The sequence below is a fragment of the Cavia porcellus genome, unplaced genomic scaffold (genome assembly GCF_034190915.1).
Source record: "Cavia porcellus strain 051 isolate PalLab524CR breed Dunkin Hartley unplaced genomic scaffold, mCavPor4.1 scaffold_12, whole genome shotgun sequence".
Lineage (NCBI taxonomy): Eukaryota > Metazoa > Chordata > Mammalia > Rodentia > Caviidae > Cavia > Cavia porcellus.
Window position 1 is genome coordinate 74,486,531 of NW_026947495.1, and position 24,553 is coordinate 74,511,083.

Genomic DNA, 24,553 nt, shown 5'->3' on the forward strand with positions numbered 1-24,553 from the left:
TCTTGTCACAGGATTTTAAGGCTCAGAATATTAATCAAGTATCTCAGCCAACATTAGAGCTTTTGGTGCAGCCAAAGAGGCAACTTGTGCATAACTTATCATGCCTAGATGATAAATAAGCTAGCAGCCTCTTTCAGGCTAATGTTTAGACATGTGGGATCATAGAAAATAAAAAGATAAATAGGATCGAAATGAAGGACTTGTCCAAAGGCCAGGCTGATGACTTCTGAAAATGTTTTCCTTATTTGCTAAAAATGTGATAGTCAGTTTAGAGAATATTCCTAACACTCTAATCCATATTCGCTTATGCCACAACTCTCTGGCTCTAGGGCTGGCTATACAAATGGTGCCAACCCAAGCAGGGAGGTGCAATTCGCTGGAAGTCTAGCTAAATGCCTTGTGATACTTTATGTCTTCACCAAGGAAACCTTAATGGTCTGCATGTGGTTAGTGTCTAACACAAGAGCATACAATGTGTTGTGAGTTATTTTAATGTGCTTCATTTCTTGAAGTTTGTCTTTATGTCATTATGTTGAGAAGTACAGACTTACCGGTGATCCTGTAAATCCTACTTCACCGGTGTTTCCGTTCCTACCAGGCTCACCCTTCGTGATGAGGAGAAAAAAAAAAAAAAAAGGGAAGGTTTAGAGAGATTGACACATTCTCTGTCAGACTAGTTCCCAAATAAGTTGCAAATAAGAAGTCTTTAGAAAGCTCATATGCAGTGCTCTGTACCACTGTAAAAAAGAGAACAAAGGAATAAACCAAATTCTCTGCTTCGACAGTAATTCCTTCTGTAACTCAGCCTGTGGAACTTTCATTAGTTTATCTAGCAGAATAACCGGTTATAAATTTTTCTGACCTGAGTTAGCTCACCATTTTAGGGTCATTAAAATTTACACACCTAACTGTACCTGTGTTAAAGACATGGCTCCTTCAAATACTACTTAGCATTCCTCTTCTTTGAAAAAAACATAACCCACCAGAGTTATCTTTTCTATGTCAAAATTCAGTGTCATCTGCTTCAATAAATGTCTTAATTCAAAAATGGGAAGACTGTTCATTTCGTTCAGTGTTGCACATAAACAAACGCCTTCCCCTACATTTGTCTCAGCTTTGTCACAGCTAAGAATCTAAAAAATCAAATACATGCTTCACACTCTTCTCTACTCATTACCATTAAGTTCTGCAGTTACATTTTCACTTCAGAGACCCATATTGACGTATAGAATATGTATGATACCTAGTATAGTTCCGTAGTAGTGTATATAACATGATTTTTAAATTTCATTTAATGAAGATCACATAACGATACATTGCTTTACTTGAGGTAAAGCATTCTTTTCTCTTTCAGATCATTTCAGTGGTTCTACAAGCAAGGGTTATAGAATGTGAAGTCCTGGACTCTTGGGAAGGGTGGTTGTTCAGACTGACAGCAATTCAAATAGCTCTTACAGAAATCTTAATCCTGGCAGATGCTCTTCATGTGACACTCTCAAAATTACGGTCCTTTTTAGATAGTTGTAAATTCTCATTTCTGAATGATCTGCTTTAGACTGAATTTAGGGGCAGGTAAGAACTCAGGAAGTTAAATTGGAATGAATACATTCTTTTTAGTCTCTTTAAAATTTCTGAACAAAATGGGAAAAAAAGGAGGGGCAAAGAAAACTTACATCTTCACCAGGCTTCCCCGGAGGGCCCTCTGGTCCGCGTGCACCAATTGGACCCTAATCATAAAACAAAACAAAGGAAAAATTAGCACTTACTTCTTGTTGCCAATCGTACAGTCCAAAATGCTATTGAGTACAAAGAAAAAATACTAAGGGCAACAGTTTTATTAATGTTTTGAATTTTATGTTGTCTCTCTCAAATCACAAGCCCCAGGGGAAAGAAGTTCAATTATACAAATGTACAGGCTTCAGTTCTCCCTGCCTGGATTCAAAGCCTTTAACTCTACTCACCCACAAAAGGAGCTTAGAGTCTGAGCAAAGTCCATAGGACTGAGCTACCGACTTGCATTGCTGCAGAGGACCTGGGGACATCGTTGTAAGGGTGACCCAAGTCTAACTGGGTCTGCGTGCTTATTCGACATTTACCATTGGTCCAGGATCACCAGGTTCTCCGGGGGGTCCTGCTGGTCCTATACCACCCTACAATGGAAAATAAATGATCAAAGGAAAACAGAATATTAAATCCCATTCAATCTTCTAGACATAATGTGCTTGTTCAGATTCTTGGCTCTGCCATTTTCCAGCTATATGACTTTGGGCAAATTGCTTAATCTGTTTATAACTCAGTTTGTTAATCTGACAAGTGGGTGCTCAGCCGATGGTAACTATCATCATCATCATTATCGTAATCATCAACTTCATCACCATCACGGCTACTTTTCTGTTCATCACACATGGTTATATCATCATGGCAACCCTGATTGACCTAAATATACTTTTCATCTTTTTGAAAAATTACTTTCATTCTTTTCTGAAAAGCTACTTCCTCATTCCTGTTAAATGACTCACCTAATAAATAAAATATTCTCCATCACCATGAGGCATATTCTATTATGTTCTTTTTAAAGGTCCCACAGTGGGATCACCTTGACTTTTATCTATCATAATGCCATATGGCAGTATCCTTTTCTGATCTGATGTCATAGCCCCGTACTCAACTGTGAAAATGTTCATCACAAAATCTATTATTTAGAGGCAAAGGCACATATATCCTTTATGTGGAGGTCCATCACATAAAGAAGTCAAATGATAAAAATATAGCATCACAAAGAAATTTTGAAAATATACTGCATACATTCATAGGTGGGTGAAAATTATTTTGCAGCCCATTCAAAGTGAGCATTATAATTATGCAATTTAAAAGCCAGCCCAAAGCAATCATGTCCCCCAGACCTTTGTGTACACTATTTTTACTGCAATGTGTAATTTAACTATAAACGGACTTACTTGCTGCCCTTGTAAACCTTGAGGTCCCCTTGGGCCAACAGGACCCTTAAACACATAAGAAGAAAAGTTACATAGTGGTCATGACAATTAATACTTTTAAAATGTTGAATCAGCTTTGGACTCTGAAAATACGAAGCACTGGCAGAGGGAAGGGAAGATACGCTCCATCTGCACTCATCTGGAAGGCAGATAAGGTCAGGGGGGTTAAAGCTCGGATGACCTCAGGGAGCTGTTACCTCAGAGTCACTTTGAAGAGAAATAAACAGTATGCAGGCACAAAGCCAGGGTGTTTAGGACTGGAGCGCTTGCCTGTTACAGGATGGTTCTGTGAATCCAGAACAACTGAGAAAAGTCAACCCTGGCAGGCACAAAGTACTTATCAAACAGTCTGTTTCATTCTTTGGCTTTCCTGCAGATAGCTTTCATCGCTTAAATGAACGTGTTGAAGGGAAATGAAAGTAATAAAATGGAAATCCATTTTCAACATTGATTTAAAATTATCTAGGGCACTGAGCTCTCTGGGTTCTCTCTTTCTTCCACAACATAGATAGGAAGTACCAACATAGGCTTCCCTCATCTCACATGAAATGATTACCCCGAGACACAACAAAGGGAAGCACAGGAAAATGCAATGCAAGGAAACTGGATTTTGTATATGACCGTACGGTTTTTACAATGTCAAGCTTTAGAAAGCACAATTGATTCAACTAAAATCAAGTTTATACTTATGACAAAGAATCTTCAATTTTGCTTTTATTGATCGGATACTTTAGCTAGTAAGAAAATATAAGTTCCCTTAAAAATAAACACATGTCTAATTTAAACCTCAAATGGATACAAACTTAGATATCTCAGAAATCTATCCCAAGATAATCCCTGAATGATGGTGCATTGGTAGTAATTCAAAATATATGCACAAGTGATGTTTAGTGTATTCATAACCATGGCTTTAAGAATGGGTAGCAAGGCAATCATCAATGAGGTCTGACCTTATACTTATTGCTTGAAATTCTATTAATTTGGAATGATTTTGAGCTGTGTAACAATGAAAGAAAGCACAAGAGAATGGCTTGAAAGATGTTAATTTATTTGGTGAGATTGCATTGCTCTAAATGCAATTGCCTGATGAAAAATAGAAATTTTTCTAGCAGTTGACAAAATTCAAAAGAAGACAGAGATTTTGAGAAAAGCCTGCACAGAAGCCTTGAAGTTGTTGGAATATGGTAGCCAGTGAATAGTAAGTAAAAAGTAATAAAATGGAAAAAGCAAATATCTCTCATTTCATGCTTTTACAAAATCAGTATTTGTAACAGCTGCTTATAACATTTTTTAATTAAAAAGAACAGTTTTGTGGTGCTGATAGTCCTCAGTCTTAAAATGCATTATTTTCTTCCTTTATTATTGTCCACAAATACTTTACATGGTTACAAATGAAAATCTACTCAGCTGTTAAAGCATACACATAGTAGGACTTGATAAATAAATGGGTGGGTACATGGATGGATGGATAGATAGATAGCTGATGGGTTTAAGAAGATATATGCTATTCCTAGACTAGACTAGTTAACAAGACTAGCTAACAAGTCTCTTTTTTTATAATCATTTTTGTACAAATACTTTGGTTATCAGTGAAATTTATACTTACCACGGAGCCAGGCATGAATCCTACTTGACTTCCAAGTCCAGATTTCTCATCCAACCCAGCCATCTGAGCTGAAAATGGCTGTAAAGGCAATGTGTGGACATGATTTTCACATAAAAGATGTGCACGTAAAGCTGTGCAACCACATATATTTAAATTAAGAAATGTGCACTTTCTGCAGATAATACAAAATGATTCTTTGAGCATCATTTTAAAATGTTTGACTTCAAAGCATGGAAAGAAAATTCGAGTTGATTCTTATTGTACATACTATTAAATGACCACTCTGCCAAAGACAGTTTTACAGTGAGACAAATGTCTGAGAACTGATAAAGCATGAATCATTCTGATAAGCACTCAGTCTAATCGATTTGGGTTTAAATCTCTTTATCTGACCTCCAACCATGATGAAAGCATGTCAAACATCCAAACAAAACTTAAAAGAGACACTTAAAACGTGTGCTAAAGATATTGCCTTCCACTTCAAACTATTTTAGGTAAATGATAAACTCTTTTCTTTGATAATGGTACCTATCCTGTACATTGTATTTATATAGATTCATAAAAATGTATTATATCTCTGATGTTCCAAAGATAAGAAGCGGTTTTATCTATTCTCTCACACATTAAAAAAAAAACCTGATAATCAAATGGCCAAAACTGTTCCTCTCCATTGCAGTAATTGTATTAATTTGCAAAGCTTAATGAGAAAAAAGTGACACACGTATTTTTAAAAGTGATACACATATTGCTTAAAAAATTAAGCTGGCAATACTTGAGAACCAATTCAAAAACACTTATGAGTTGCTGTAAAACAGAATCGGTATGCAGAATTATGTGTTTCCTTATGCTATCCAGACCTCTTCTCTCCAAACTTCTAAGAATTCACAGAGGCAAACAGACCTTTTATTTTATTTCACACAGGGGACTAAAATTTAGGAAGTAATTAAGTAGCATTTTAGTGATTTTTCTCATATGCAGCATCACAGGTAAAAAGCAAAAGTCATAATTAAACATGATTTGCTTATTTTATTTCATCTTATGATTCACATCATTTTATTTATTTATTGGTATAAGTTTGCAATACACAGGGATGATGTTCTGCAGTCTCCAAACATTTTGGCTCAGGGACTAGTTTCCAGGAACATGGTGTTTCTGGGGCTGGGGTGGGGGGGACTCAGGATGGTTCTAAGGAGCTCACAGCCTAGAACCCCGGTACAGGCAGTTCCCAGGTCTCTGCTCCCCTGGTCTCTGCTCCCCTGAGACCCTGAGGCCCCCACCCTCATCCCTGATCTGACAGGAGGCGGAGCTCCAGAGGTAATGTTGATAACAGGAGTCACTGCGGAGACTGAGAAAGATTCCCTTGCCTGTCTGCCATGCAACTTCTGCTCATGCTTCAAGCCCGGGTTTCTAAGAGTTTAGGATCTAGGACTAATCCACAGCTCAGGGTTTGGGGACCCCAGGAGCTAGTACATACACATGTGGTATCTTGATCTATTTACTTCCCTTTCTCCTTTCTCCCTCTGCTCCTTTCTCTCCTAATTAAGAACACAGCACTGATTTTGTCAGTGTTCTGAGCCCCAGACCAGCAGTAGACAGAGAAATCTCCCCAGTTCATAGGGGGCCAAGGACAGGGCTCCTTTAGGGTCAGCAGAAAGAATGAAGCTCATGGAGTCCAGAACTGACATTGATAAAGACAAATCACTTAACACAGCCTTTGAAAAGATGCTACTTTGAATTCCCAAGAACCCATTGTGCATGTGTTACTTTTGTTTGTTCAGAGCAGTGTGCATCCCTGTGACAGTGCTTACAGTCCAGTATCAGCACCTGGATGGACACAGTCCAAACTCCTAGCAGAAGAGCAATAATAATTTAGCACATTAGCAAGTGTGACAGTGGATGGTGCACAGCTCACCCTGCTCATGCCATCAGGTCCAGGGTGAGAAGGATGTCCGGGTGGCCCTGGAGCACCAGGTTGACCAGGAATACCCGGTTCCCCATCAATTCCCTGAGGACCACGAGGACCCTGGAAAAACAACACAGTGTGCATTAGAACCCACGGCCGAAAGTGTACTTACCAGGAAGCTAAAGGCTCAGGCTTCTTAACAACAACCGAATTGATTATTTCACATAGGAATGGCAGTCTAGCCACTTCTTCGGCCGCATGAACACTGTCAATTTGAGAACTGATGGGAGATTCTACCACTGAGACATAGTCTAAAAAAGACTGTACTTGGTATGTTAAGCCCACACAGTCTTCCTGGAATAATTATAAATCATCTTCAGTTTAATAGATCTCTAGAATGAGCTTCCTTATTTGGTTGAGTTTAGTTGCTCAAGGGTATATTCGCCCATCTGTATTAGATTATAGTTAACTATGGAAATGCCTGCTTAACTTTTTTTCCCTCCAAACCCCAAAATGTGAAGGCCCTTTGGCTGGGGTTTGTGAGTTTTTCATCTTGTAATTGCTTGATGCTTTGCATAGTTTCTGGTCCATGGTAGACACCCAACGCATGTGTGTTATATTTTCACATTTCAGTCCTCTTTAGTTTTTCAAGTCTGGTATATTTTATTGTCCTTCCCAATCCAAGAGGTAGAAAAGATTGATGAGAAATTCGAGGCACAGGCACTGCGATCTGGCCACGTCTGGTCCTCTGAGAAGTGAGTAATGGTTTCAGCTGCCAAACCCCACCCTTCTCCTAACCTACATTCCCAAGGCAGCTTGGGAAATGGCCACGTCCTCAGTTCTGGGAAAGCTCCATCACTAACCTCATCATTCCCACCAGTCTTGTTAAGTCTTTTCTGCCTTGTTAATCTTAAAAGAGTCTTCACACATTTTAAAAGGAAATCAAGCAGCCTAGGAGTCATAAGATAATATAATTTCTATCATAAAGCAGGAAAAGAGAAACAATAGTGCATGATGTTAAAGCCTTGTAGTAAAAGAAAGCTTCTCACACTTAACCAAGACAGAAGCTACTGGCTAGGAACCAGTTAAAAAAAAATAAGCTAGCAGTGGCAGGGACGGAGCCTAGGATAAGTCCTGGTGGTGGAGACGGCAATTTTCCTAAGGTGGTTTGAGTAAAAATGGTATAATGCCAATTGAATAATTGGAATAATATGTTTGAAAAACTCTATATGTTTAATATTATTATTTTAAATATATTTCCACAGACAAAATGCATCTATTGTACACATGCTACTACTCTAAGAAATAGGTATGTCATATAGACATGTGTAGTAGGCATGGTCATTTCTTGGGATAGAAGGACAAATAAACAAATTGATTCATATAGAAGTAAATGAATAAGCTTAAAAGCTCATATTTGAACAAAAGATTTCTTAGAAAACTAGATTTTTATTTGAAGCATCAAACCCCTTCTGATCTTAAGCCACTGAAAATGTATTACACTCTTTTTACCACTGTGAGCTCTGTCAAGGGTCCCAATCACAGGCACGTGGCCATACTTGGAAGTGTATATTACTGCTGATGGTGTAGACAAAGCAATGGTCTGACTCACTTACATAGCCTTGTGTGAAAAAAATTTTAGTGGGTTTTTGCAAAAGTTGATGGTTAAATGACAATCAGTTATTTTATACAAAAAGCAAGTTAAAACATAATCTCTGCTCTCAGCATTGCCAAAGACAAAAACATTAAACTTTGTTTAGAGTCCATGTAAATAGAGAAAGTTTGGGTAACATTCGTTCTTCAAATAGTTTATGTGTTTCTCTAATCGCCTGTGATTATTACTGATTAGACTTCAAACTTCCATCTGAAGAAAACTCACATTTTCACTGGCTTCTGATTCACTCTGACGCTTCCTGTAATTCACTTTAAGTAATCTTCGTGGGTTAATCTTGTACAACGTTAGATTAAAATTAATTTAAAAAACGAAAAATCATCCAAAATTAAGTGCAGACAAGATTTCAAGGGCAAGTGAGAAAAATGTAATACAGAACGTTTTACAGAAAAGCATATCATCCGCTCCCTTGCCCAGAATACTGTAGTACAGTATCTCTAGTACCAATCTACAAAAATAGTACAGTACTTACACCAACAGAAAGTACTTGCAGATGACCACTAGGTGGCGGCCTTAAAACGTTCACCAGTAGAAAAGATGGTGAAGAACTTTATTTTAACCTTGTCTACTGCTGGTTAACAGTGAAAACTAACCATCACACACAAACGCGTGCACGCGCGTGTGTACACTCACACACATGTACTGGAGAATGTTAGAGCTGCAGGAGCTATTTAATTCTTTCATTTTACAGCCAAGAAGCTGATACTCTTAGTGTCCGTTGTGCTGCTGCAGTCAGCACTCTATTGGTGACACATCTAGAGATAGGCTGCTACTTTGTCACTCTGGGACAACACACTTAAAACTGAGGACAGAGATGAGAGAAGCCACGAAGCTCACTGTCTGGTTGAAGGCTTTGAGAGAGCATCTCTATCAGTAGTTCTCAGCCCAGAGCAATCTTACCAGCAGTAGATGGCATCAAGGGACATTTTCAACTGTCCCACAAGATGTGGAGGGGGCTGCTACTGGCATATCATGCAAAGTAGCAAAATATCCTACAATGTGTGAGAAGTTATCTGGCCCAAATGATTAGTAGTGAGCCTGCCTGTGGTTTGAGGATAATGGAAATAAGTCAATAAAAAATGGTATTCATGATTCCAATACCACCCCGTATTGTGATAGCAGTACCCTGAGTCCAGCTAAAGACCCCTGGTGGGCTTGGGGTGAGAAAGAACCACACACCTATAGGTAGTCTCTGAGGGTACGCTGGGCAGGAGTCAGCCACAGCGCAGCAGGGGTGTTCACACCAAGAACACCATCCAGAGAGTGGCATTTTTAGAGCTTTTCAGAGAGTCAGTTGATGAACACCTGCCATCCCACTGCTGCTTACTGGGATAAAGAGAGGAACTGATTTCCTGCATAGGGTATCTTCCAGAATTATCTTGTGTTCTCATAAACAGCTGCATTATTCTCCTTCTTACACACACACACTCACACACACGCAGTCAAACCTAATTCACACCGAGTCTCAGGCCTAACCACGATGAAATGAACTGTATCATACACTTAAGTCAAGGATGGAAGAGAAAGGACGATTAGAGATTAGGTTCCTGGCATCCTACCCAGGAGTTCTGGAAGTCCGACCACTATTTCTGGTCACTTCCACCAGAACTTAGGCTTAGCGTTACCGATTCCTTGCAATATACAAACACACGGATGCACAATCTTTTCTGAGGACCGTCCCCCTCCATGTATCTGAGTTCATCTTCTGTCCCTCTCTGTCACTGTAGACCCTGGGCCAACACGTGGGCAGCAAGCAGGGTTTAAACAGCCAGGCCTGCCGAGGAGGAACAGCGGTGAAGAACGGAGCACAAAACAACCGGAACAAAGCCTTGTTGATCCCGCCTTGGGCCTACACCCCGAGCCACTGGGCACTGTTCCTCTTCTGCACACCTGTGAATACCAGCTGTGAAGCCAGCCCAAGGACATCACCTGATTCAGCTAAATGCGGAGATGCATAAAGCAGTGACATGGTGGAACCAGCAGCAAGTTCTGGAAACATGACCCAAAGTATGCTTGGCCCTCATTTAATCATCAAAGTCATCTGTCGCTTCCTGGTCCTTTCATCTACTTATATATGGATAAACGCATGCTTAGAAGACTAAAAGTCCATTGCAAGTGAAGTCTGCTAGAAAGAAAATTAAGCAACTCAAATTTTGTAGCTAAAACATGGTATAATCAAAGCAACACACAAATTAATCCAGTTGTTTAATATGTGTATTTTATGGATGAGAAAGATATAAGAAAAAGAATTGTACTACCAAGTCTTCAAACTCACAACCTCGTGCTTGCCAGGCAAACACTTATGCCGCTGAGCTAAATCCCCAGCCCCTGTACTACCAAGCCTTGAGAATAACACTCTACGGGATAAATAATGAGAGAAAATTTTGGTACATGTTATGCAACGTCATGTTTTATTCCAAAGGCCTGGAGGTGATTATTTCAATTCAAAGGCATCCTCTTAGTTTTGTAATAGGGTTATCAATTTTTTAAAATTTGCTCCTTTGATACCTCTGTAGCAGCTGTTCAGTGGAAAAGGCAGAGTACTACCTGGGAAATAAATCTGTTGTGCAACCACTTGAAAAGAAAATTTTATCCTTTATTAATTTATCTTTCCATTATCCTGTTTTATTATTCTGGTAGCAACCACAGAGCACAGAATTTGTTTGCTTTTTCTCAATGGTACAGTCTCAACAGAGCTTACTCCTGGGAGGCAACTTCAGACAATAAGATGCGTTGACTAAATTTCCTCAAATTCTACTTTACTGTAATCTGAGCCTACAAAGAACAAGGAAATCATAATTGGGTTAACTATTAAGATAATAGGCAACTGTGTCATCTGTTAGGATAATAGGCATTAAGAAAATGTGACAACTTCCTCTGTATTGAGATGGCTACAAGCTCACTTTGTGACCTGAATTCTCTGTGACATTTAGAGTGGGTGACAGAACAACTGTGTCGTTAGCTTTTTTTCTGCACCAAGGAACCAGATACAGACCGGCGTGCTCGGTACGTATTTGTGTGGAGTGAGGTCCCTGTGCACTTACAGGTCGTCCTTTGGGGCCTCGTTCTCCTCTTGGTCCCTGTGACCCTGGAGGTCCCTGAAAGAGACAATGATGATTACACCTGTGAACACTTTCATTTTGGACATGTTTTCTGTAAAAATTAGTTTGATAAAATAAAATTGGGCAACACAAATATCCTACTTTTTAATTCAGTGCATTGAATGCTATGAAAAACAAAAGCACGTCCATATCCAAGTTCTGCACACAGAAAGACCATTTTAGGAGCAGACTTGAAGGACTATGAATTATTAGTTGCCACATTAAAGCACCATGAAGTTTAATGAGCTACCTTTACTGAGTAGTGATCGCAAAATTTTAAGAATAATGTTTGCTATCTTCGCTTAGGTCAAGCTTTTCTCATTCCATTCTGGGCACAAAAAAATACAGTTAGATTTCACATAAATGTGCAAACCCTAAGTTATCAATTAACTTGGGAAATTCATTTTCAAATTGGTAAATGAGATTCAAAACAGTCATCACAGTTCAAACTGCTGATAAAACAAATAGAAAAAGCCTTTAGCTTACCACAACCTTCTGTGTGTTTAGCATCACTCTTTACTTGAGTTAAATTTGGGGCTGGTGCCATTCTGTTTGGAACCCACTTAACAATTTTCCAAATCATCCTTTCCACAACTTTCCTCTTCAAAAAAGAAATGGCTACTGTATTTCAAAAGCAGTGCTACTGTGCTGACATCTTTAATGGCTTTCAACTGCATTATGAAGCCAGAGGACACATTTATCCAATTTAACAAGAAGATTATTTTTAAGACACAGGAGCTTGGTATGTTACACAGGCAGGCCCCAGACTCCTAAGATCCAGCAGTCTTCCTGCCTCAGTCTCCCAGGTAGCTGCACTGCGCACAACATTGTCAAAAAGCAAAACTCTATGCAGGTCCAAAGTAGATCTGCTGTTTTAGTGCTTTATTTAAGCTTACTTGATATGTTTAAAAATTTATACTACAAATATCCGAGTGCAGGTATACCTAGTTATATATGAATGTTACTTATAATCCAAGCCTAAAAATGTCTTTTATGCAAAATGAGAAATCTACAATTCTGATGTATAATTTCTCCAATTCTACTGCAAAATATTAAGTAGATAAAATGGTCCACTCAATGATAGACAAATGACAGGCAATATTGCCCTTATTTCAATGAGCAAGGTCAATCTAAAGTTGATGCTGTAACAATGGACTGTTTTGTCTTTCCTACGACCAATGGCAACACTAATACATGGGAAGAAATAAAGGTTTCTCAGAATGGAATGACCCCTTCTGTGTCCTCCGTGTCCACAAAGCGATGCCTATGCCCACATAGGGCTCAAGGTAAAATACCTGGTAGAAACCAAGCATTTTATTCACGTCATGCTGTCTTCTCCTGGATTGCACATCTGTAAAGAATTTTAAAACCCCGAAAAACACAGATTTGATACCTACCGCTGGTCCTGGACGACCGCGAATGCCTGTTACCTACATAAGAAAGAAGATAATCTGTAAAGGAAAAGTTTCTACAGAGCTTCAGAAAAGTCAATAGTCAAGTAGAGCCAAATAACAGCCAAATAGTCAAATAACAGCCAAAGCACTACTAAATTTTTTAACTAGTAAACACTCGCAGTCAACGGTATTTCCTCCTGCCTTATGAGTTAAGGTGTCTAATTTGAACTCCAGCATGGGGTGCAGAACTGGTATCCTGTCTAACACCTAAGCAAGCTGAGGCTTCTGACTTCAAGTCCTGTTCACGCTCCATACCAGTCACGGGACTGTGGACTGATAATTTACCCTGCACTTACGTTTGCCTAAATAGAAACCAAAGTGTAAAATGGGATGGTAATTATGTAATGACCTCCTCTCATAACTGTGGACACATAAATGTTTGTAAACCAGTGAGCAGCTAGTAAACAGTAAACAGCATAAAGTTTCAAATGAAAGAAATGACGTGACTGCCTCAGCTTTTTTTTGTTTGTTTGGTTTGGGTTTTTTTTTTTTTTTTTTTTGTAATCTTTGTGAAAGATTTAAAAGCAAAGCAAAAATTTTAATGCAGCCAAATAAATTAACATGAAATAAATTAATGGGTCTTTGATAGCCTGATAACTTTTTTCAAACCTAGGAGAATGGTGGTTGGAGATCTTTCATCCTGCTTAGTAACACACCATTTGACCATATAAAAGTCTAAAGAAACCTTAAGAATTCAGGTAAGCATAGAATTACAAGGACACCTAAGGCATGATACATTTCCAAAAGTGTGAAACCCGAAATTGTTGTACAAACTATCATGTATATCCTCATGTCAACTTTGTAAATTATGATGTTTTTACCTTTAGTCATGGGGTTATAAAAGTTCAGGATACAAAACATTAAATGTTGCTTTGAAATATTAATCTACTGTAACTTGCCTTTGTTATACTGAAAGCTTGTTATAAAAATAATTTCCTGTTTGACAGGAAGTAGTAACAGGCAACTAACTACTGTTATATTTGAAAACAATGTATACACATATACTTACAACAGGCACTAATCCTGGTTCTCCTTTTTGTCCCTGTGAAATAAAGAAATAATGTTCAAGTAGTAAAACACACTGGCTTCGTAGATAGGAACCTGTCACCCTCTTCTGTGCCATGTAAATAAATGGGAGACGCTAAGGAGTACAAAACATGCCTAAGAAAGTTGAGACATTTAATCGGATACTATTCATGGAAAAGTCACTGCTCACCAGAAGGTCACAACTGCTCTAATGGGGAACACGGACCATTCCGCTTCAGTTTTTAGTGGATCATGTCGAAAGTTTTACTAGACCAAGAATTAGTTATGATCTAAAGATGTAAAGAAAAGACGGCACTAAAAAAGCTACTCTGATGTATAAAAAACAAAGGAGAAATTTAAAAATGGTTATAGATTTGAATTTCACACACACATAGCAATATAGCAATACACACATATAATGAATTTTATGCTGTTCCAGGGTATTTTTGCAGCTGATGGTAGTTCCCAGTTATAGATGCTATTTCTGAGCTAATTGTTCCTTCTTATGTACCTCATGAAAAAATACTTAAAGCAAGGGATGTGTCTATATTTTATAAAAAGGAAAAGGAAAGGTCTAATAGTTTGAGTTAAATAATTTTCAGTATCTGAGAAAAATGCTGAAAAAATGTCCACTGAGTAGGCAACTAGAAAACACAGGAAGCTATCAAGTGTGATACTCATGCATGATGTCTGATATGTAGGTTAAATAGTGTTAAATGAATTATAATTATAATTTATGCATTTATGTTCTATTTTGTCATGTATTAATTTTTATTCTTCATTTTAGGATTTGTTTTCTGACAGATTTTGTTCTCAGGCCCTTCACTGTATCATAGATCACTTTCTGTTCACAGTATGGTACATAGAACCTTTTAATAAGTTTTTCTGGATTTTATGAATTTCCAATAGTATATTACAAAATAATTCCTTTTCTTAGACAGTTGGGGGAAGTGAATGTGAATTCGATTATATCCAAAATCTAAAAAAAGAAAGGAATGAGTTCTAGTTCATTAAATCCCTTTTCCCATATATTATTCTTTCATATGATTATTGAATGATATATGTTTGTAATAGGGAACTTTGGAAGTAGAGGAAACATACAGAAAAACTCAGCACCTCCTCAGCACGCAGGAACTCAGCATGACCAGCATTCTGGTGTTCTTAGCTCTCCATATGTATGTGCACCCTGTTTATGTGATCAATGCTTCATTACTTTGTTCTGAGGCTTGGGGCTCATTTTTGCATTTTATAAAACCATTGCAATGAACATCCTTATTTCTACATATTTGTGCGGCTCTGATCAATATCAGAGCTATTAGGATCATGTTTCCAAAGCTAAATTTGTGAGTTAAAAATCATACATACTTTTAAGGTTTTTGATCAAGATCACCAAATTGTATTCCTGAAAGATACCACCTGATCACATCTTCCCAATAGGATGTCGCACATGACAAGTCTTTTAAAGTAAATTTTAAAATTTATTCTATAATCCTGATACTCTTAAGGATGGAGTCAATGGAAGAATTAACACTAACTCTATTTTACTTGCTGATTATGATGCTGAGGTAAATGCTATCTGGAAATGAGAAATAAACACAACTCAGAAGAGGGAAATTTCCCTGCAGAAGCAGGAGGAATTCTGCAAGAGTCCACTCAAGACAGAAGCGCATCACATGAGAATTTCTTAACAACTTGCACAGAGGCTAGAGGAGGGAGCGATCAAAAGATGTAGCCTTTCAAGGTTTCTTTTTTTTTTTTCCAAAAAAGGCTTATTTTCACATATACTTACTTTTAGACTGTTTCCACACTTCCAAATATTAAAATAATGCATATTAACCATGTAAAAGCTATAATGGAAGTTTTTTAAAAATACTGACAGAATTACAATTTCTTAGAATTTATACAAATTTGTGTGCAATGAACAAAGGGGATTTTGAGGATGATGCTGAGAAAATTACTCCTTCTTGGATAACAGAAAAACATATAAAAAGAAGTAAAATTATTTGAACTGCTGTGAAGTAAATAGGCCAGCCTGCTCAGAACACTGGTGAAATTTCTATTTCAAGAACCCTGCAAACAAAATGAATATTTTGCTCTTTGTATTTCAGCAAATGGAATTCTCTGATAGGATTTTTAATTAAATCACAGGCTTTTCATATGTTATATAAGCAATCCATATTTCCATGACATTGATAAGAGCCTATGTGCAATTATCAATTTCTGGTAGCAAGTCTCCCGACACCATATAATAATTCTTTTGGACCTGCATCACAGATGGAGATGTTTTTATTAAAATGGGGTTTGAATAAGGTAATATATGTAAGATGATAATTTGTCCAAAGTTTTGCAGAATTTAATTTTCACGTTTCCTGAGATATAAAGTGTGCATACTCAGACTCCAGATGAGAGTGACCGCACTGACTTAGGAGTCCGTGTCACAGGGTTCCGTGGCCATGGAAGCGGTAGGGTATACTTTGCTCTATCGCCTGCTCATCTAAAGATTTTTTTAAAAGACTCAATAAAAAATTTTTGGATTCACATGATAAATGGATGAACTAAAAGTAAAAATTAATGTGGCTACAAACCAAGGGTAAAATGAATCTGTAGAACACTGCGTTTCTGTTTCTGATGATAAATGTATGATAATAAAGAAAACAAATTAAATAGGTAGTAGCCCCCAACTACAGCTGCTTTGAGTGCGCTTCCCAGTACTTAGAGAAAGGCAGTGAGTGATGCAGACCATCAGTGCTCTTAGAAAGTTGGGCGATTACTAACTGAACAAAATTGATTACTTAAGAGGGAAGTTCTCACTGTAGATACATTTATACTTTTATCCTCTTTCATAACTGCATCTGTCCACTAAACCATCTGCCTTTCATCTACCTAATTTGTTTAAAAACTATCCTAATCTATCTCAATCTACCCTAGTTTCAATGTTCTCATTAAATGTGAATTAATATTTGCTGTTCATCTTTCTTGATAGATATTCAACTCTCAATGGCTGTACTTGCTTTTATTCTAAAAGATATGGTTATGGCTCTCAGAACCAAAAAGAGTTAAACTGGTCAAGAACTACCTTGTCCATTTGATATGAAAGTGTAGCATTGCTTTATGTGATTCTGTGATAAAATCACTTTACTGAAGTCCCATTATGTGCAAAAGTAAAGAAAATTTAAATTAGCTACTTAATTACTTATAGCTCCATGAAAATTGGAGTTACTGCCCACCGTCTACTCTGTGGATACCTGGTTGCTTGAAATAAAATCAAAGCAGGAAATGATATAATTTTTAAGATATCCAGAAAACTGAGAGTGTAGATAAGGGAAAATGAGCTCTCTCCACTTAGCAGAATCAGTTGTGTCCACCTAGGTCAGGGCGTCACAGCCACACCCCCATCCCTGCCCTCAGCAGCTCACAGCTCCTCTCCAGGACTGGATTTTAAGCTCCCTTAAGGAAGGACAGGAGAGGATGCTTAGCAGTGTGCTTTGTAAAGTTTTCAATTTTTTTAAATCTTTACTTCTTAATCAATGAGAAAGGGACCTCAAGCCAAAGTAGGGCAAATATTCTTCCTCCCTTCTTCCTGTTCTCTCTCTCTGTCTTCTTTGTTTCTTTTTTCTTTCTTTCTTTCTTCCTTCTTTCTTTCTTTTTCTTCCTTCCTTCCTTCCTTTTATCAGATGTATACTGAATTTCTAACATGTGTACAGTATATATTTAGTGCAGTGATAAATACCAGGACTAATAAGAAATAGTCTCGGACCCTAGAGAGTTGGCAACTTTGTGGCAGAAGCAGATACAGGACCAAAAGCTGACCACAGAGGAAACAGAATAGAGGTCTCTGCACTCGCTAAGTACATCTCTGGAAAGCACTTACTTATCTTTTATAACTCATTTGCATGGTACTTTGAACTTTATAAAGGCTTTCAGAACATTGTGTGGACAGTATTAGAAAGAATTCTGCTTATGAAGCAGAAACTGTGAGAAGCAAAACTTACCTTTCTTCCTCTACCTATGAAAAAGAAAAGAATAAATATGTTATTTTATGGAGAAACTACTACTACAAACAGACTAAATATTTTATCTCAATAATAGGTTTCTTACTAAGCAACCAACATAAAAAGATTAGGAAGAACTCAAGAATTGTTTTGGATCAATATTTCCATAAATGGCGAAGTAATGTCTAATTTTCAAAAATTATGATTTGATGTTAATATTCTTCAAAACATTTGTACAGCATTCAAGGTAAATTATAAAATCAAGTATGAAAGTTATGACAATGTTATCTACGGCTGTTTTTAATACTTTTAATGAGTTAGGCTAGTCAATCATAAAGTTCAAATGTAGAAGTGTATTAAAAGTACACACATACTAGTGGAAAACTTCTCTGTTTCTGTCTCGTCCCTCCGTGCACACACTAGCCGTCACTATGCTGATTTCTTGTACTGTTCTCAAGGTTTTTCTCTATACAAACACATAACAATGTAGATCCTTTGTCTGCTTTTTTTCATATTGTCTTTCATATGTCTTATCGCTGCATATGTTTCTTATTTTTTTATAAAATATTTTTTTGTTTCGATTGTTTGATTCCATTGTATGAAACTACACAGCCTTTTTCACTAATGTGCCCTTTACCCTGGACACTTGAGATATTTCTAAGCTTTTTCTATTAATGAGGGTATAGTTTATTACCCAAACAGGACAGCTTGAATGATGAAAAAAAGCTGTTGCTTTATATGCCAGGAAAGTTGGTACAATTTAGAATTTTCATGGGCAAGCTAGAAAGGCGAATCACACCAGCTATTGCAAATAATGCCAAAATGAATGATGTTTATACATGTGACCACATGAAAATATATTCCCAAGTACCCTTTTGAGTCAAAGGGTGTAGTTTTTTTTGTTTTGTTTTGTTTTACCATACTAAGAATACGACTCACAACCTCAAGCTTGCCAGGCAGACACTTGTGCCACTGAGCTGAATCCCCAGCCAAGGGTATGCATGTTTATATATAGTTCATATCTTACCAATGTCTCTTCTGTTGGGGTGATATGACTTCCCACTCCCACAGTCAGTGTGCAACTCTCTGCACAGGCAGTGCTCAGTGATGTGTGTGCTAGCAACCACTTAAATTTTGGTCATCTGATATGTGGAACACGATAGCTCAGGATCATTTCAATTTGCAAATTATTATGAGAAAATGTGATGGCTGTCATATTGCAGAACTACATTTGCACTTCCTTTTTAGTTTATTAGTTATGTTCCGGACCTATTTTTAAGTTTTGTCCCTGGCAGTTTACTTCTATCTAGGATCTCTTTATAGGTAAAGTATGTTTGCCATTCGTGAATTGAACTGTGAACGGGTTCACTTTGCTTAGTTTTGCACATTGCACATTGTTCATTACTTCATGGCTGAGAATCTGAATCAGAATTGAGCCTTCTTTCCTAGCCACACTCTACAACCTAGTCCAAGAAAACGTATTTTCAGACTGTTAAAAGAAACTCTGCTCTGTTGTCTGTGAAGTCATTATAATTTTCAGTGCATTAAGCCACTGATTTGTTTGGAGTTTCCCCTGCTTTAGGATGCACGATTACTCAGTCTCAGTGCCAGATGAATTACTGACTTGGGCAGTTATTCTTTCATACACTGCTACACTGCCACGCTTTTCACACTCAACCTGGTCAGCAGATGGTATCTGGGTCTACTTCCAGCTGCTGTGTTCCACTGAGCTTTGTCCATGTATGTAGACCACATTTTTTAAACACATGAGTCTTTTTCAGGTTGGTTGGTTTGCTTATTTGTTTCAACACATTGAGAACTGAACCCAGAGCCTCAGACATACTAGGCTCAGGCTCTACTACTGAGCGATAGCCCCAGCCTCAGTACACATTTTTATGCTAGGATTAGTCACCCATTTCCTATTGTTCTTTCTAAGGGGTTGATTCGCAGTTTTATCTTGTTTATTCTATGACAGTTTTTTATGTGTCAAATTTTAAAAGAAATTAGTTATTCATATGTTAAAATCAGTAATGAACTTATAGAAAATTTAGGTGGTTATAATATTTAACATTCCTTACCAAGAACATATATTTTGTTTTTGCTTGAACTAGTGGTATGTTAAAGTTTTCTAAAGACATATAATATATTTTGTATTAATTTTATCATTAGGTATCTATTGCCATTACAAATCAGGTGTTTTTATTCTCTCTATTTACACCGCAATAAAAGTTATTCATACATAGTAAACCTATTCATTTCTGATGGTTAATTTTTTACTATACTGCCTGAATAAACTCCCTTATTTCCTGGTATTAAAAACTAAATCTCATTTGGACTTATAAACACACAAGTATATTTTCTGCAAATGGTAGTTTCTCTTCTTTTTTATGGTTACTAAGTCTCATTTCTTTTTCTCATTTGTCAGGCACAATCAATGCTGTTCAATGATTTTCTTGTATTATATGATTGTTTTTTGGGCACCACTGCATTAATTTTTTAGGGTACTCTTGTTCAGAGCTATGCTCACCTTATCTTTTACATATATGTTCCTCCTAATTCTTTAATATTAGTTTTTCATTTTGCTCATGTTTATCTTGCTCCCCTTACTGTGTTTTGTTTAGTATTATCTCAACTTATTTTCCTTCTTCTTTCATCTTAATTTCTCTGTGATTTCAGTACTTTTTTATTCCTTTGTAGACCGCTCCTCATTTCTTCCTGTTTAATGGCCGTCTTTCCTTGAGGAAGTTATGTTATTAAGCTTTATTGAGTCCATAATAGAATAATTGGCCAAGATTTTTATTTGGTCAATGGTAAGGTATTTGTGAGTGTGATCTTTATCTCACAGGTTCAACTGAAGCCAATTACCTTTTGCTTCTTAGTGTTTATTTACATAAAGCTATTGCCACATCCTCGTTCATTCTTGTCGCGCTTTTCTAGCCCAGCTATCTGTAAGAAGTTATATATTTTACTGTGTTTTCTGATATTAGCCACCACCCTTATAACTTCTGGTGAGCTGAGCCCCAGAGATTAAATTTTACTTCATTCCTGGCTTCCCTGAAGTTTGTTTCTGCTTTAGTTAGCCTTTATATGCCTCATTTTTATTTCTTCCTATGACCACATAAATGAAAAATGAGTTTAGTTGTTTACTCAAGGCACACTGTTAGTGTTGAATGATCCTGAGGAGCACAAAAAGTCACTATTTTATATTTTTTGTCATTGCAGTGAAATAGTGAAATTTTGTGGAAAATAATAAAGCCTTAACTTTGCCTTGACAGTGACGCATGGAAGTCTTCATTTAAGACTACTTACAGAAATAACCTAAAAGCCTAACATCAGTGTTTCCTAGTTTATTAAAGTGCATAAACATGAGCTTGTTTTCCTTATGTGCAAGCTTCCTTAACGCAGCTATTCATATTCAATTATATAATATCTTCTAAACAGATATTTTTGTTTAAAAATGTTTTAAAAACCAGTAATTTTAGCCTTCTTTCCTTCTGGAAATCCATTCCATGGCCTTATCTTACAAAGCATAAAAAGCATACTGTATTTACGGCCAATGCCAGTAAATTATGTTAGAAATGATTATTCTATTTCCACGGGTAAAGTAAGTACCAGGAAAGATAAATTCATTTTCTACATCTCCTTTTGGGCATTAAATAACTTCATATAAAATTTTAAAATATACTGCAGTACTTATCAGGAAAATAATAACAAAAAGCCATTTTAAAGGCACTAGGAATTTTCAAATTAGATACAAGCCACTCAAAATTCAGCAAAAAATATTCCTCTAGTATTTAAGAAGATAAGAAACTATTGCTTGCTTCTATGATAGGTAATGTTGAAGTGTGAAAAATCACTAATCCCAAAGACCACTGAATAATTTAATTAACTTTCCTCTTCAGTTGTGAGGAGCAAATTTAAAAAAAAAAAAAAAACATTGCAATGATACCAATGTTTCATTGGTCCAATCCTCTGCCGACCCGAGGCATTCTTACCAAAATTGGTGTTTCCACTTCCAGGGGTTTGCGGACAGACAGGACAGCACTCTCCAGGAGGAGTCACAGGGTCAGCACAGCTCAGCACTTCCTGACATTGGATCTTGTCACAGAGAATGGCTCCATTGTCGCAGACACAGATCTGGCATTCACTGGGTTTCCAAATGTCCCTGTTTAAGTACACGTGGCCATTCTGCGTGCAGGCTATTTCTTCAGTGTACTCATCTAAAATGAGAGAGAAACAGAGGTTAGAGCTCTGAAATTCTGCAATTTGGAAAGAATTTGGTAGGAATTTAAGATGATGAGTCAGTTTGTGGGTTCCACATAACTCTGGGCTAAGTAGCCCACCAGTCAGACAAAACAAGGCAAGCTCATTCCACATGGCACTTGCATACGAAGTAATAGAAAAGGGTCAAATATGAGAAGACCAGCAAAGAGGGATAAAAATAAAGGGAAGACTCAGAATATTACAGAAGGGAACATGGTTCATAAAAATAGTGTCCAAAGGACCTTACATGACTTTCAACTGGCTAGAAAGTTTAGATTAGTAAATTATACATCAGGAAATTGGGCCAGTGTATTGAAAGAAAAAACTTCAAAAGTAAAGTTGATTAAAATTCTTTTAAACCTAAAATTAAAAAAGTGTATGCACTTTCTAGATTTTTCATTACCCATCCTAAACTATAGGTGGGTACTAAGTGGAGACAATACAGAAAAACTCACATAGATAATTGTCTTGGAACTAAAATTAATTAAGGAAAATTATAAACAGCATGGAATAACATGTTATTATGTAATATCTTCCAGATATGTTTGTGTAATTGGATAAAAGCTTACGGCAGATTGTAAAGAAACACATACACATGTACATATGTAGTAACGGTTCTATTCATACATGAATATCAGCAATATGCATTTATCTCTTTTTAATTTTATGGAAAAAATAAAACAATTTCAAAACAAAATAAGAGGACAATAACAATAATTAATACATTATATGTTGTTTGTTTTCAAAGTAGTTACTCAGATTATAAGATACAGGCATAAAAACTCTCCAAATGATATTAGTGCAAACCTTCTTTTTCAATAAATGAAGAGAAACTCGAAACTGGTAAACTATCTTGGTTATTTTTTCCTCTTGTTCCTTTCTTTGCTTTTCTCTTTCCCCCAACATAGTTCCTCTCTGCTTTTGAACAACTTCTTCCCATTCTCCAATATCTATTATACATTTTGAACTTTATTTACTCTTTCACTCTCTCACGTAAGGAAGACAATATGATATTTACATATAAGTCTGGTGTGTTTTACTTATGAGTATGGTTGGATACATTTACTGAGAAATGTCTCAATTTATCCTTCTTTAAAGCTAAGTAGTATTCTGTTGTATAAAAAGGCCACATCCTTTTTATCCATTCCTCAGTTGATGGGCATTTGGGTTGTTTTCAAGATATAGCTCTTACAAATTGTGCCACTATAACACGGGTGCACATATATTGCTGTGGTATGAAGTTTTTAATTTTTCTAATAAAAAATTGAGAAGGGAAATAACTGAGTTGAATAAGAACTCTAATTCTAGTTTTTTGAGAAATCTCTATAGTGATTTCCACAGTAACTGCACCAGTCTACACTACTACAAGAGGATACATGTATATCTTTAGCTTGGTAATTTTTATCCAGTGGCGCTCACTGTATTTTTTATCAAATATTTTAAATTTTATCGGTATCCAAATATTAGTATTTTGGGCTAGTACTCTATAAAGTGAATTATATAAGCCTTTCTTAAATCCATAGGAAGCTTTCCAATTACTTAAAATTCATGACTCCTGTATGAAAACTAAACACTTTCCATTTCTTGCACAAATTCATCTCATTGCTTGAGACTAATTTTCTTAATTGTTGTCACCTCTCCCAAAATTTTTTTTCTGATCATCCTACATGAGTAGGCTTTCTGAACTGATCTGAAATATATTCAAGAACTTTTTTAAGGAACTTATTTATTTAGACACTCACTAATTTTTAGGAGTATATTATATGCAAAGTAATAAAAAAAAGTACCAAAATTGGAACAAAAATCACCCCTTCATGAAATTGGTCCCAATTGTTAGCATACTTATTTATTTTTATCCTCTCCACTCGATAAACTCTCTGAGTTTACTTGGATCACAATGCACAATATACAATTATTTTTATTGATAAAGTATATCTTAATATATCTAAAAAATAACATTTTTTCATTGCATTGTGTGTAATACAAGGCATGTTTGAAAACTATAGTGAATGCTTAAATGTTTTTACAATTGATTACTGTAAAAAACACATTGCCACTAATTCCCCTCAAAATGCCGTCTCCCTCTTCAGATGCAGTTACCCATCCTTCTTACCACTATTGAAAGCACTTCTGGCAGTTCTCGTTCATGAGTATCATTAGCTGTGCTACACGACGGCCTTAAAGTCTTAAATTGGTTCACAACATTTACCTCTCACGTTCATTTTGACTTTTAGGAAGAGCCAGAAGTTGCATAATGACAGCTGGTGAGCAGGTGGATGAGGACACAGGACAATATTTTTACAAGCCTGCCTTTCCGGAGTGGCGCTCAGCAGTGGTACTCACTATATTTTTTATCAAACTCACAGAGATATTTACTACAGAGGACTCCAGCAACGCTTCAGAGAGTGGCGGGAATGATGGGCCCGCTCCCACGCGTGTTGGGAGCTGGTAAGAGTAGTTTCAAAGGGATTAATAGCAATGTGTCTTTTACCGTTAACATTTTTTAAGACGGAAATACTTTGTATATTTTGATCACACCT

The 24,553-nt window shown here is 36.7% G+C and overlaps 1 protein-coding gene across 1 annotated transcript in view; it reads right to left on the reverse strand.

Annotated features, from left to right (window-relative positions):
* The window catches only part of Col5a2 (collagen type V alpha 2 chain), a 134,058-nt gene that overhangs the window by 44,233 nt on the left and 65,272 nt on the right, over nucleotides 1-24,553 (reverse strand). The window contains exons 2-12 of the mRNA XM_003478702.5: nucleotides 21,746-21,970; nucleotides 17,751-17,764; nucleotides 13,742-13,774; nucleotides 12,676-12,708; nucleotides 11,222-11,275; nucleotides 6,515-6,625; nucleotides 4,603-4,680; nucleotides 2,958-3,002; nucleotides 2,097-2,150; nucleotides 1,674-1,727; nucleotides 552-605 (exon numbers count right to left, since the gene is read on the reverse strand). Of these exons, the coding sequence (XP_003478750.1) occupies nucleotides 552-605; nucleotides 1,674-1,727; nucleotides 2,097-2,150; nucleotides 2,958-3,002; nucleotides 4,603-4,680; nucleotides 6,515-6,625; nucleotides 11,222-11,275; nucleotides 12,676-12,708; nucleotides 13,742-13,774; nucleotides 17,751-17,764; nucleotides 21,746-21,970 (755 nt within the window). The remainder of the gene's footprint in view (nucleotides 1-551; nucleotides 606-1,673; nucleotides 1,728-2,096; nucleotides 2,151-2,957; nucleotides 3,003-4,602; nucleotides 4,681-6,514; nucleotides 6,626-11,221; nucleotides 11,276-12,675; nucleotides 12,709-13,741; nucleotides 13,775-17,750; nucleotides 17,765-21,745; nucleotides 21,971-24,553) is intronic.